Below are 14,043 nucleotides of genomic sequence, written 5' to 3' on the forward strand. Positions count from 1 at the left end.
TAACTATGTTGCTTGTTGATCATTATGGCCTGGTCCTGCCTCACAGCATTTAAGAACATGGTCTGACAGTTCAGGTAGGTTCTGGTTACTGGTTCCTCGGTATTTTTGCTTTGAAACATATTCCTTGTCTTTTGTTGACTCACTTGTAATATGGCGATAATAACTATGTCTACACTTTGGATTGTAATTGAAATTATGAATAAATATCAGCATATTTTGTTACTTTTGTTTTATTAGAGAAATAGTTTTGGATCCATAAACATTAATGAAGTTAGATAAATACATAAAAATTTGGTAGTTTTCCAAATTTGCAAAAGCCTATTTTTTGGTCCCATTTCTATACCAGTTTATTCTGTCCACTTTGTAGAATTTATGATTTATACTAGTTTCTTTCTTTGGTCAAAAATATCCTTTTGAACTTTGCCTCTGTTCAATTGACTTTGGTGTCCTGGTACATTTATATTACATCTAAAATAGCTTTCCGACTAAACAATTTCCAAATGGCATTTTTCATCTGGTCATTTCTCAAGGTATAGATTAAGGATTTAACATGGGAGTTATCATAGTGTAGAATACAGCCACTGCTTTATCAATAGGTAAAGTAGCTGCAGGTCTCATGTACACAAACATGTAGGGCACAAAGAAAAAGATGACCGCTGTGATGTGGGACATGCAGGTGGAGAGGGCTTTTTGCCTCGCCTCCAAGCTGTAGGTCCTCAGGGAATGCAGAATGACCACATACGAGCCCATCAGGAGGAGGAAGTTTAACAGACAGATGAACCCACTGTTGGCAGCAACAAAGAGCCCTAGAGTGTTGGTATCATTGCAGGCAAGATCGAGCAAGGGGTTCAGGTCACACATAAAGTGGTCTATGACATTAGGGCCACAGAAGGGTAACCTGAAGATGAAGAGAATCTGAATGGTTGCATGAAGAAAGCCTCCCACCCATGCCACTCCCACTAGCAGTCCACTCAGCCGCCGATTCATGACGGTCGTATAGTGCAAGGGCTTGCAGATGGCCACATAGCGGTCATAGGCCATCACAGTGAGCAGGATGACATCAGTACCTCCAAAGAAATGTTCCCCAAATATTTGAGTCATGCATCCATTGAAGGGGCTGGTTTTCTTCTCATAGAGTGAATCTATAATGAGTTTAGGGGTATTGACACAGGAGTAGCAAGCATCGATAAAAGAGAGATTAGCCAGGAAAAAGTACATGGGGGACCCCAATAATGAGCTGGTGGTGATGGTGACCAAGGTGAGCACGTTCCCTACCATAGAGACAATGTAGACGACCAGAAACACAGCAAATATGACTTTCTGCATCTCCAGATTCTGTGTGAGTCCCAGTAGAATAAACTCTGTTACATTATTCCTTTTCTCCATGTATCTAATATTATGGTTAATTACATTACATGAAAAAAATGTCACTTTTTCATAATGCAACCTTGAATTCTTTATCTCCGGTAATAAATACCTAAATTCTATTGAGTTCTGTAACCTTATGAGTTTATTTGAGATAAAAAAAAAAAAAAAAAAAGAGCTCCTGATATCTTGAAAAATTGCTCAAATTCTTTTCTAGGAGAAGATAATGCTTAGAATCATGAGGAACTTAGTGAACACAGAGGCAAGAGGGGATCTGTATACACTGAATCACGTAAGATGACTTAGGGCCTTAGTAGAAGGAGTAGGTCTCATGTATAGTGGCAACTAAGCCTGAAAAAAGAAATAGAAAGTGGATGCAAAGGCTATCAATTCAAAGTTAAAGAGTTTTCCTTTTAATCTTAGAAAATGAGAAACCAGGGAAAGTAACTGGAATACTAGTGGAAGGATGAAGAAGCATTTGAGAAAGAGGGAATGCTGGATATAACTCTAATAGAGGTCTTTGTGTGATTTTTATGAAACAGGTTGAGGTTCGGAAAAGTGAAGGAGAACAGATAAGGCAACCCCAGGATCAGACTAATTGTAATAGGTGGCATAAATTGTAACAGAGCATTGCTGATGAGAAGGAAATGAAAGAACACAGTTACTGTAATCAAATGAGCATTGTGTTGCCTAATTCCAGTAAATTTATAATGCTAGCAAACATACTTTCAATGACTGACATCATCATGCATGATAGCAACCTATGTGGATAGTATTATTTCATTTTTTGCACAGGATTAAAAAATTGTAAAGACTACTTTTAGTCATAATAATAATCATTAACTAAAACTTAATGAATACTGACTGTGCTTCAGATTTTTAACTCATGTTCTATATTATGTCATAATAAACAATATTTAACTAGTAAACTCTTTTGATATGACCATGATGACTTGAATTACTTTAATAACTTTAGAGACAAGTGTATATCAGGCAAATAACACAAGAACATCCACACATCCACACACAATATACCTTTTTTGAATCCTCAAATGTTAGTCAATTAATGAGTTTTAGTAAGCTCCAGGAGATGGTGGAGAACAGGGAAGCCTGGCATGCTGCAGTCCGTGGGGTCACAAAGAGTTGGACGTGACTGAGCAACTGAACAACAGAACAATAACATACGGTGCTGCCTTCTTTGTAGATCCATTTTATTTTTGTGTCCCCTTAGCCTTTTTGTTCTCTCTCCAAGTCCCCTATAAAATACAATCTCACAGATTCTTCTGCAAAATGTTGAAAATCACAGTCCCAGTGGTAAAGTATGTTGTTCTGAGAATCAGAGAGACCAGATAAGAATCTTGTTTTCCCCTACTTACAACTCCTTGATCTGGGGTACATTTCTTTGCAGCTTCCATCCTTGTTTCCTCTAATCAAGTGAGAACAATAGTGTCTACCTCACAGGTTGTTATAAAAAGAGATTGAGGAAACATGTATGAATATATCCACCACACTATGGAGAACACATAAAGGCATTTCATTTATTCTTCTATTTATGAACACGGCATTAAGAAAAATTGACATTTTGTGCAATAATACAAATAGATTAACCAATTAAAGTGAGGAAGAGTCATCTCCAATTGTATATTTAATGAAGTCATAGAGACCCTTATTATGCACAGCAGTTAATCCCAGGAAAGGTTCTTCACTTTCATGTTTGAACTAAACAAGTGATCATTTATATAATTTAATATTTATGTTTATTTACATATGTGTAAATTATATTTCAGCTTTATTTTCATTCACATGATTAGTCTTAATCATTAAAAGAAGTATCTCATGGCCAAAGAACTATATCTGATATTTAGCTAGATCTTAAAAATTTCTTAAATTCTATGAGCCATAATTTTTTCTTTTGTAAAATTATGTTAATGATATTTACAAACTACCTTTTGAAGAATGGGGTGAAGTTAAATTGCTCTATTACTATATTTGAAAACTGTTGAAACATAATGATTACTGCATACAGAAAATGACAATCTCTATGATTGACACTATCAAAAAACTTACCTTCTGGTCTTAGATGATATTTAATGATTTTCAAAGTGTTCAGAACTAATTCCATTTTCAAATTATCCCACCTCATCTTGGGATAAGTAGCTTTCAGTATGAAATATATGACATATTCCAAAAGACCCTGTTCAGATTATTCACAGTAGAAATAGAATCATTTTTATAAGTCTAAGTCTTTTTTTCTAGCCTAAAGGCTCACAAAGTTTACAAAGAAAATCTGGGGCTTGAATTTAGAATGCATTAGTTTGGAACATTATGGGGAAATGGCCAAAACAAGTAGTTTTAGTCCTGCAGACAAGAGGCAGAAAGAGTGGTAAAAACATATGCAAATGTGTTGTTGCATACTTGATGAATCTTGCTCTGAAGATGAAAACAGGAAAAACATTTTCATCTGTGATGCATGGATATTTAAAGAGATTTCCATAAACGTTCTTGTCTTGTAGATGCTATTTTCTCTCCAGTGAATTAATTATTTGCTTTGCTGTTAAAGCTTTGTCTTAGAAGCAGGTATTCTGGAGACATGCATTTATAAAACTTTCATTCCTGAGTGGAGAATTGTATTCCCTGCACTTGCAACCAAAACATGTGAGTGCTCTTATTCTATCTGAACCAAGCTTTCTAAGAAGGCTGATGTCCTGTGAATAGCAAGGATGGCTTAATTCCAGCCTGGCAGCCTATGATGTAGTTAACTTGTGCACTCACTTTGGAAAGAAAACGTCTGTCTTATCCACACTAAGGTATTACTGGAAACCTGGTATCCATTGCCAAGACAGCCAAAAGCAATGAGGACGTAATAATGGCAGTGGTTTTAAAACACTTAATGTCAAACCAGTTTTTTGCAGTTATCATAGTACTTTTAGAATGGACAGAAACTATAAATGCCTCCAGTTAAGTCATCTCAGGAATCCATGAGTCGGTCATTATGGAACCCTAGGCAACATTAAACATGTGGAGAGATATCTAAAGCTCAAGAAGGGTGGTCTAAATTCAAACACAAGAATTGTTCACCATTCTTATCACTTTGCGTGATTATTTTTCATTATGGAACCCTAGGCAACATTAAACATGTGGAGAGATATCTAAAGCTCAAGAAGGGAGGTCTAAATTCAAACACAAGAATTGTTCACCATTCTTATCACTTTGCGTGATTATTTTTTTCCTTTTAGTCATTTTAGGACATGTGCAGTGATAGATTATTGAGGTTTTAGTTTCTTTTCCCTGATGACTAACGATGTTGAACATATTTTAAAAAATATTCTATTGGCCATTCATGTATCTGTTTATTTGCCCTTGGAAGTTTATTTTCAAATTTTTTGCATGATCTAAGAATGATATCTGAGTTTCTTATTACTAAGTTGTTGTAAAGATGGTTTATATATTCTAGATATAGGTACAGATATATATATATATATATACACACACAAATTTATGTAGTATATAAAATTGTGTGCATAAACTTTTATACATAAATATATTTACATGATATATATATATGTGTGTGTATATATGTATATATATGTATATGTGCGTGTGTGTATATATATATACAAAGTACCTATGTGTGTGTCTGTCCTCAGCAGTGTTCAACTTTTTGCAACTTCCTGAACTGTAGCCCACCAGCTTCCTCTTCCCATGGGATTTTCCAGGCAAGATTACTGGAGTGGGTTGACATTTCCTTCTCCACAATGTGCCTATAAAAGAAATCTTTACATTTTCTTAGTAATAATGCTAATTAGCACTATTATATATTCTAGATTATCCATATAAGAAAAAAATGAACTCCAGCTACTACTTTATGCAAAAAATAATGCAAAATGAGTCAAATAATTAGATGTTAAACTTAAGCCTGGAAAAATTCTAGAACAAACACACTTGATGTGGAGGTAGATCAATATTTTAGACCTGACACAATAATCACTTGTGAAAAATCAGCATTTGTTGAAAAATCTATTCTTTTGCATTGAATTAACTTGATGTCTTTTTAAAAATAATCTCTACATTTACCTTTTTTATGTATATTCTATTTGTTTCAATACTATACAACATGTTTATGAGAGGTTTATACTAAGTTTTCAATTTTGGTAGAATTATTTTCCAATTTTGTCCTTTTATTGAGAGTTATTTTTCATCCCAGTTTCTTTTAAAAGTTTATATTTCAATATATATTTCAAAATATGATTTTTAATTTCTTCAAGAATCTTGTGGGCTATATTTATTGGAACTGCTCTAAAATTATAAAAATTGATATGGTAAACATATTGAATCTCTTAATCTATCAACATAGCATATATCTCCGTTTAGTTAGAGATTTACTTTCAATAGTATTTTATGGTTTTCATATATAAATCTTGACTACATTTTTAAATATGCTCTTAATATGCTCATCAAAGTTCATGTTTTATGGTATTTTACATAACATCTTGTTTCTACTTTCAAATTTTAATTGCTTTTATAGAAATCCATTTGATATTTTGTGTTGAAATTCCAAACCTGTGACCTTGTTTAGTTAGTTGCTTAGGTCTATTTTATTTTTTGTAGAGCCCTTCACAACTTTTACCTATATAGGGATGTTATCTGTCCATAAATATATTTGCAAGATCTTGCTCTTCTCTACCCATCCGTGTGTCTTTTATTTTTCTTACTTTGTTGCAATGGCTGGAGTCTTATAATGTAGAACAAAATTTGGAAAGTAGAGACTTGTTTCTAATCTTGAGAGAGAATTCATCATTAAGTATGAGGGTGGCTATAGTTTTTATACCAATGCCTTTTTTATCAGGTTGAGTAAACACTTTTCCTTTTCTCATTTAGTAGTAACTATCTTGTGGAATATATATTCATAAATATTTTCATTCATAAATACAAATAGAAGTGAATTAATTTGCATGCATCTATTGAAACGATCGCAAAAAGTTAGTCACAACTTAGCAACTGGACAACAGCAACATCTGAAATGATGTTATTATCCTCTTTTATTTTGTTAATTTTGTGAATATAATTGATTATGTTTTTCACTTCAAACAATATTTTATTCCTGGTATAACCTAAATATGGTCATGGTGATTCATTTACTTTAATTTGTTTAATACCAAAGTTAATAGAAGGAAAGTTATCAAAAAGATCAGAGAATATAAAATGAAAAGAAAATGAATAAAACAATAGTGAGGACCAATATCTTATCACTATTTTACATTCCCATCAGCAGTGTTTCTAGCTTTCATTTTCTTGATAGTGTCTCTTGATGCACAAGAGTTTTTAATTTTGATGGAATCTAATTCTTCTTATTTCCTTGTGCTATTTGTGCTTTTGTTGCTATATTTAAGAAACCATTGGCTTATCCAAGGTTATGAATATTTCTCCCTAATAAGAATTTTGTATTTTTAGATGTGCATCTGATCCTTGATCTCTTTTGAGTTAATATTCATATATGGTGTGAGGTAGGGTTCTGAATCCTTTTTTTTTTTTTTTCTTTTCATTTTGATACAGAAGTTTTTCAGCACTGCTTGTATATATACTATTCAATGCCTACGGAATGTTGTTCGCAACCTTGTGAAAAAACAATTGCCAGTAGATATAAGGGTTATTTTTGGACCTTTATTTCTATTCTTTTGATCTCTGTCACCTCATTCTAATACATTGTTTTAATTACTGTAGCTTTAAGTAAGTTCAGTGAGAAGTGTGAGTCCTCCCAATTTGTTCTTAATAAAGAACATTTCAAAACTATTTCAAGACTCTTCAGCTATTTAGGATTTCTTGGAGTGCCTTATGAATTTTAGGATCAATGTTTTCTTTCTGGAAAAAAAAATAATACTATTAGTATCTCGATGGAAATTATATTGAGTCTACAGATCACTGTGAGGAATTATGTTATCTTAATTATACTAATAGTTTAATCCATGAATGTGAGATATGTTTCTGTTTATAAGACTTTTAAAATTTCCTCAGAGTAACCTTTTATAGGTTTCAATATAAAGGACAGCTATGGAAGGGGAAAGGCAGATGGAGAAACCTTCTTTCTGAAAGTAACTATTGCTTCCCCAGGAACTCTTTCCTTGGGAACAAGGAAATGACTTAACATTTTCCTTAAAAAGAAGCAAGGACCTTGGAGACCCCTGTTTGACCAGATCACTATCCGGGCTCTGGACACTGAAAACCTCAAGATCCATAGATGGACCTTCCTTCACACACACAGGATCTTCTGATTAAATTTCTAAGCACTGTCACCGTTTTTGTTTTGTTTTGGTTCCCAAATCATTTAACTGTATTTGATGATTTGCTTTCAATAATTGTGTGTAGTTCTGAACCCTCAAATTATAATTTCCATGATACATTTGTGATACAGGATATATACAAATAACTTTTCTACAGTTATTCCTAAATCTTAAAGATAGGAACACCACCATATGTTTTACTTACAGTTTTTTTTTTCTTCCAACAGCTGAAAAAATATATATATATTATTGTATTTAGACTTTCTTGAAAGTGCCTTTTTTGATTACAGTTTGTTATTTTTCAAGCTGCTTCTTATTCGTCATGCAATTTGCTTTCCTTACTCTCTCAATTCTTTCAAATAACCTACTTATAATTGAATTTAGCTCTTATAATTGAATATATCTTGAAAGGTTTTACTTTGGAAGTTTCAGGTCCATTGCAAGTAGCCTGTTGGTGTACTGAAAGTGTTAATCACTCAGTTGTGTCCAACTCTTTGCGACCGCATGGACTGTAGGCCACCAGACTCCTGTGGCACCTTTCAGTTCAGTTCAGTCGCTCAGTCGTGTCTGACTCTTTGCGACCCCATGAATCGCAGCACGCCAGGCCTCCCTGTCCATCACCAACTCCCGGAGTTTACCCAAACTCATGTCCATCAAGTTGGTGATGCCATCCAGTCATCTCATCCTCTGTCGTCCCCTTCTCCTCCTGCCCCCAATCCCTCCCAGCATCAGGGTCTTTTCCAATGAGTCAGCTCTTCGCAAGAGGTGGCCAGCGTATTGGAGTTTCAGCTTCAACATCAGTCCTTCCAATGAACACCCAGGACTGATCTTTAGGATGGACTGGCTGGATCTCCTTGCAGTCCAAGGGACTCTCAAGAGTCTTCTCCAAAACCACAATTCAAAGGCATCAATTCCTTAGCACTCAGCTTTCTTCACAGTCCAACTCTCACATGCATACATGACCACTGGAAAAACCATAGCCTTGATTAGACGGACCTTTGTTAGCAAAGTAATGTGTCTGCTTTTTCATATGCTGTCTAGGTTGGTCATAACTTTCCTTCCAAGGAGTAAGCTTCTTTTAATTTCATGGCTGCAATCACCATCTGCAGTGATTTTGGAGCCCCCCAAAAATAAAGTCTGACACTGTTTCCACTGTTTCCCCATCTATTTCACATGAAGTGATGGGACCAGATGCCATGATCTTAGTTTTCCGAGTATTGAGGTTTAAGCCAACTTTTTCACTCTCCTCTTTCACTTTCATCAAGAGGCTTTTTAGTTCCTCTTCACTTTCTGCCATAAGGGTGGTGTCATCTGTATATCTGAGGTTATTGGTATTTCTCCTGGCAATCTTGATTCCAGCTTGTGCTTCTTCCAGCCCAGCATTTCTCATGATGTACTCTGCATGTAAGTTAAATAAGCAGGGTGAAGATATACAGCCTTGATGCACTCTTTTTTCCCATTTGGAACCAGTCTGTTGTTCCATGTCCAGTTCAAACTGTTGCTTCCTGACCTTCATTTAGGTTTCTCAAGAGGCAGGTCAGGTGGTCTGGTATTCCCATCTCTTTCAGAATTTTCCATACTCTCCTTAATCCGACCTGTTCCTTGTGCTGAGATTCTTACCCCATGTGCCTCAAACAATTGCATACATATTATAAACAACTGACCTTAAAATTTTGGGGTTTTGACCAGATTGGTTTTGCCCAATCTTCTAAACACATTCTTTCCATGTTCCTAACCATCCAGCCAAATCGGTCAAAATCCATGAATCAATACATATTGCACATCTGACATGTCTTTTTTCCAATCAAGGTGAAAAACCAGGTGTATTGCCTGAACTTGCACTAATTGGGAGGATATCCATCTCTACTGGCCTTGAAGGATTTTTTTTTTTTTTTTTTTAAGAATGAATGGGGCTATTAGTTCTGCAGCTGTCTGCTTTGGGGTGATGCCTGCTTATCACTGCAGAACTCTTGGTATAAAAGTCACAAAACCCCCCTTCTTCTGTCCACTGATCAAAGTCACATACATGCACATGTGCAGTCACTTCAGAATTGCCTGACTCTTTGCAACCCCATGGATCAGTGTTATATTTCTTGAGCTCAAAATTATTTGTTGTTTAATGAATGAAGGACAAAAGAAATGAATGGAATATATTTTCACTGCAATTGTTTTCTGTATAGACAGAGATACATATTTTTAAAACTGTTTTTCATAAAAAAAAAGTTACTGGAAATAAAAATTAATAACAGAAAAATACAACATGTACATGGGATGGACGTGTGCACACTGTTATATTTAAAATTGATAACAAACAGGGATCTACTGAATAGCACATATAACTCTGCTCAATGTTATGTGGCAGCCTGGATGGGAAGGAACTTTGGGAAAGAATTAATACATGTATATGTATGGCTATTAAGTCCCTTTGCTATTCACCTGAAACTATCACAACATTGTTACTTGACTATACTCTAATACAAAATTAAAAGTTTAAAAGTTAAAAAAATTAATTTGAAAAAAAGAAAAAAATATGACAAATCAAACAATATTCATAAAATAATAATTTCTAAGAGCAGAGAAGATATCAATGTAAAAGATTGTTTTTTACATGATAACATGTCTTCAATTATTTTTTTTTCTTACATAGGCAGGACTAAGACAACTTGTGGCTTCCAAAATAGACATAGATAGAATTCTTCCTAGATTCTGAAATAGATGAGAAAAAAAATTCTTATTCTCCACTACCACTTACTTTTTTCCTTTATTTTACTGAATGTATTCATTTTCCTTTCTAATAATGCTTATTCAGTCAACATTTATCATAAACCAAAATTTTGCTATTTGCAGAAATTATTGCTAGAAAGTCTGCAAGTATTTCATGAAGTAGGACTGTTAAGAGAATACGTTGAAATTACTGTCTGGAATTAAAATATTCTTTTATTTAAATCATCCTCTTTTCTGATGATTTATAAACCTAAGTTGTTGACATGAAAAATTCAGAATATTTTTTTGGTTTTTGCTTTTTTAATGCATCACTATTTTTTATTTTTAATGTTTCTTAATGCTAAAATGGATATGGTGTAATATTGTTACTTATATATTAGAGCTTAAATGATCCATTCATTTTGTATTTAAAAAATAGTTACATAACATGGTGTTACAATTAGCATATTACTATCCGCTATGATATACAAAAATGAACAGAGTAAGTGAAAATATGTGATTTAGTTATATATCTGAATAAATACATGTAATAAAAGACAGTACATATACTAGTATATAGAGTCAATTAAAATATGTATAACAAATATATATTTGTATATATATAGAGATAGAAAGATAGATAAGTAGATAGTACAGGATTGCTGTTGTCTTAATAAATGGTAACAGTATAATTATATTACCTTACTATTGAATTGCCCGACAGTATATCACAGCAGTGAAGAACATGGAATGAGAGGAAATTATACTCTGATTACTGGATCTTCAATTTTTTTGTTTTGGATCATCCTCTTTTATGTTTATTACTCACCTGTTAAAATGGGTATAAAAACATACTTACCTCTTTGTGTTCTTATGGAAATGACTGCTAAATGTCAATAAGTTATCTATTTTATTTCATTTTACTGGGGTTAAAGCTTATGGATGTATATACACTGATGAAACTAGTAAAATCAGTCTCCAATTTTGCAGAATATTTTAAATAATACAAGTTGTCCTCTGCTAGGTTATTCTATCATTTCTTTCATTATTTTCTTTTCCCCTTCTTGCAGAAGCAATGATTTCTGTTGGTTATTATTTTCTTTATCTCATTGATATTCTTAACTGATAATGTGTGTTCACCAATAATGTCCTTTTGACATTTGCATCAGTTGAATGAACATTGGAACATAAGCACATTTTATTGATCACTTGAAATCACTTTTCTACCACACAATTTTCTAATGGCATTTTTCATCTGGTCATTTCTCAAGGTATAGATTAAGGGATTTAACATGGGGGTTATCATAGTGTAGAATACAGCAACTGCTTTATCAACAGGTAAAGTGACTGCTGGTCTCAGGTAAGTAAATATGCTTGGCACAAAGAATAGGAGGATCGCTGTGATGTGGGAGATCAACGTGGAGAGGGCTTTCTGCCTCGCCTCCAAGCTGCGTGTCCTTAAAGAGAGCAGGATGACTGTATAGGAGCCAACCAAGAGGAGGAAGATCAACAGACAGATGAAGCCACTGTTGGCAGCAACAAAGAGCCCGAGAGTGTGGGTATCAGTGCAGGCAAGTTCGAGCAAAGGGTTCAGATCACACATAAAGTGGTCTATGACATTAGGGCCACAGAAGGGTAACCTGAAGATGAAGAGGGTCTGAATGGTTGCATGAAGAAAGCCTCCTGCCCATGCCACTCCCACTAGCAACCAACACACCTGCCAGGTCATGATGGTCATGTAGTGCAAGGGCTTGCAGATGGCCACATAGCGGTCATAGGCCATTGCAGTCAGCAGGATGACATCAGCGCCTGCAAATAAATGCTCCCCAAAGATCTGGCACATGCATTCAATGAAAGAGCTGGTCTTCTTCTTATGAAGTGAAACTACAATCAGTTTAGGGGTATTGACACAGGAATAGCAGACATCAATGAAAGAGAGATGAGCCAGGAAAAAGTACATGGGAGACCCCACTAATGGACTGGTGGTGATGGTGACCAAGGTGAGCACATTTCCTACCACAGAGACAAGGTAGACAACCAAAAACACTGCAAATATGACTTTTTGCATCTTTGGATTCTGTGTCAGCCCCAGGAGAATGAACTCTGTCACGTTGTTCCTGTTCTCCATGTATCTCATGTTATTATTAGCCACGTAACCTGGGGCAGGGGGACAAAAGATCTTGTTTTAGTTCAACCTTGAGTTCATTAAACATCTCTGCTTAATAAATAACACATGCCTAGATTCTTATGACTTTTTTTGTGATAAAAGATAATATTCCAATCTGCTGAATATTGCTTATTTATGACTGTAAGAATCTGAGAATATGAATGTAGTGAAGAAGAGGGTTTTGAAAAAAAATCTTATATGTAGATCTAGTAAAGATTTTTGTGTATTAGGATGGAGTGAACTGAGTTTCACTAAGGGGATGGAAGCCAGATATAAGCCTGTTATGTGACTAGTTAATATTAACTCTTTCAGTGCACTGGTAATGAAAGAATAGTGAAATCCCGGAGCTTCTATAATGCAGTTGCCAAACAAATTGCCTAAATCCAATAACTTTGTGGTAGCTAATAAAATTATATAATGACTGATTTCCATGGGTACTACATGAAAACAAACTGTAAATGGTATTATTTTCTCAATTTGGCACATAATCTCAGAGACTAAAGCTAGCAGTAATATTAATGATAATATTGTGGGAGTGCAAGCATACTCAGTCTTGTCTGACTCTTTGCAAACACATGAATTATAGTCGCTAGGCTCCTCTGTCCATGGGATTTCCCAGGCAAGAATACTGGAGTGGGTTGCCATTTCCTCCTATGGGGTATCTACATGATTCAGGGATTGAACCCATGTATCCTGCATCTTTTACATTGGCAGGCAGACTCTTTACCATGGCACCACCTGGAAAGTCAGATCTCAATTTAAATCAACAATACTTCAATAAAATTGCGGTTTTTTTTCTAATTTAATGAACACTTACTATGTGCTAAAATTTTTTCTCAGACATTTGGTTATTTAATCCTTGTTACAAACCTGTCAGATGATTACCACCATCATTTTTATACTTATTTTACACATCAGGGCATAGAAGAATAGAGAAGATAAAGATCCTGCCCCAAATCAAGCAACAAATGAAAGGCAGATATAAGATTATTTCAGATTATACTTCTCATCTCTTTTTTACTGCAAATTCTTAAAACACATCCTTTCTATTAGGCTAAAATATACAATGCTGAGTTAGTAAATTCCTTTTGACATGACTACAATAATTATAATTGCTTAAATAGTATTTCAGAGGTAAGTATATACAAAACAATTTCACTGACAATGAAAATACACATACATACAGACCCAGACACATGTATGCATAATATAATACACTGGAATCCCAAATGTTAGTAACTATGTGGCACTGCTTTCATTGAAGGTCAAATTAGTTTTTTTTTTTTTTCCTCTCTCCTTCACCTCATTTTCTTTTTCCCTTAATTTCCTTACAAATCATGAACAGACTGTTCTGTCAAATGCTGAAATGATGATCCCAGTGGTGAAATACATTGGTTTGAGAATTAAAAGGACAATATCAGAATCTTGCTTTTCCCCACTTAAAATTCCTTGATCTTGGGTATATTTCTTGACACCTTACATTCTTGTTTCCCCTAGTATCAAGTGAGAACAATATGTCCACCTCACAGG

General features: G+C 34.5%; 2 protein-coding genes across 2 annotated transcripts; both read right to left on the reverse strand.

Annotated features, from left to right (window-relative positions):
* Positions 1-537: 537 nt before the first annotated feature.
* Positions 538-1,386, reverse strand: LOC122424871 (olfactory receptor 4C46-like). Its single transcript, XM_043443120.1, has one exon. It carries the CDS (start codon positions 1,384-1,386, stop codon positions 538-540), a length of 849 nt encoding a protein of 282 aa, XP_043299055.1.
* Positions 1,387-11,544: 10,158 nt separating this feature from the next.
* Positions 11,545-12,483, reverse strand: LOC122424887 (olfactory receptor 4C46-like). Its single transcript, XM_043443142.1, has one exon. The coding sequence runs from the start codon at positions 12,481-12,483 to the stop codon at positions 11,545-11,547; it is 939 nt and encodes a 312-aa protein (XP_043299077.1).
* Between the last annotated feature and the right edge of the window lie 1,560 nt (positions 12,484-14,043).

Source organism: Cervus canadensis, chromosome 22 (genome assembly GCF_019320065.1).
Source record: "Cervus canadensis isolate Bull #8, Minnesota chromosome 22, ASM1932006v1, whole genome shotgun sequence".
In the NCBI taxonomy this organism is placed as follows: domain Eukaryota; kingdom Metazoa; phylum Chordata; class Mammalia; order Artiodactyla; family Cervidae; genus Cervus; species Cervus canadensis.

Coding starts and splice junctions, on each gene's coding strand:
- LOC122424871 (XM_043443120.1), bottom strand. CDS start 1,386: ATGGAGAAAAGGAATAATGTAACAGAGTTTATTCTACTGGGACTCACA.
- LOC122424887 (XM_043443142.1), bottom strand. CDS start 12,483: ATGAGATACATGGAGAACAGGAACAACGTGACAGAGTTCATTCTCCTG.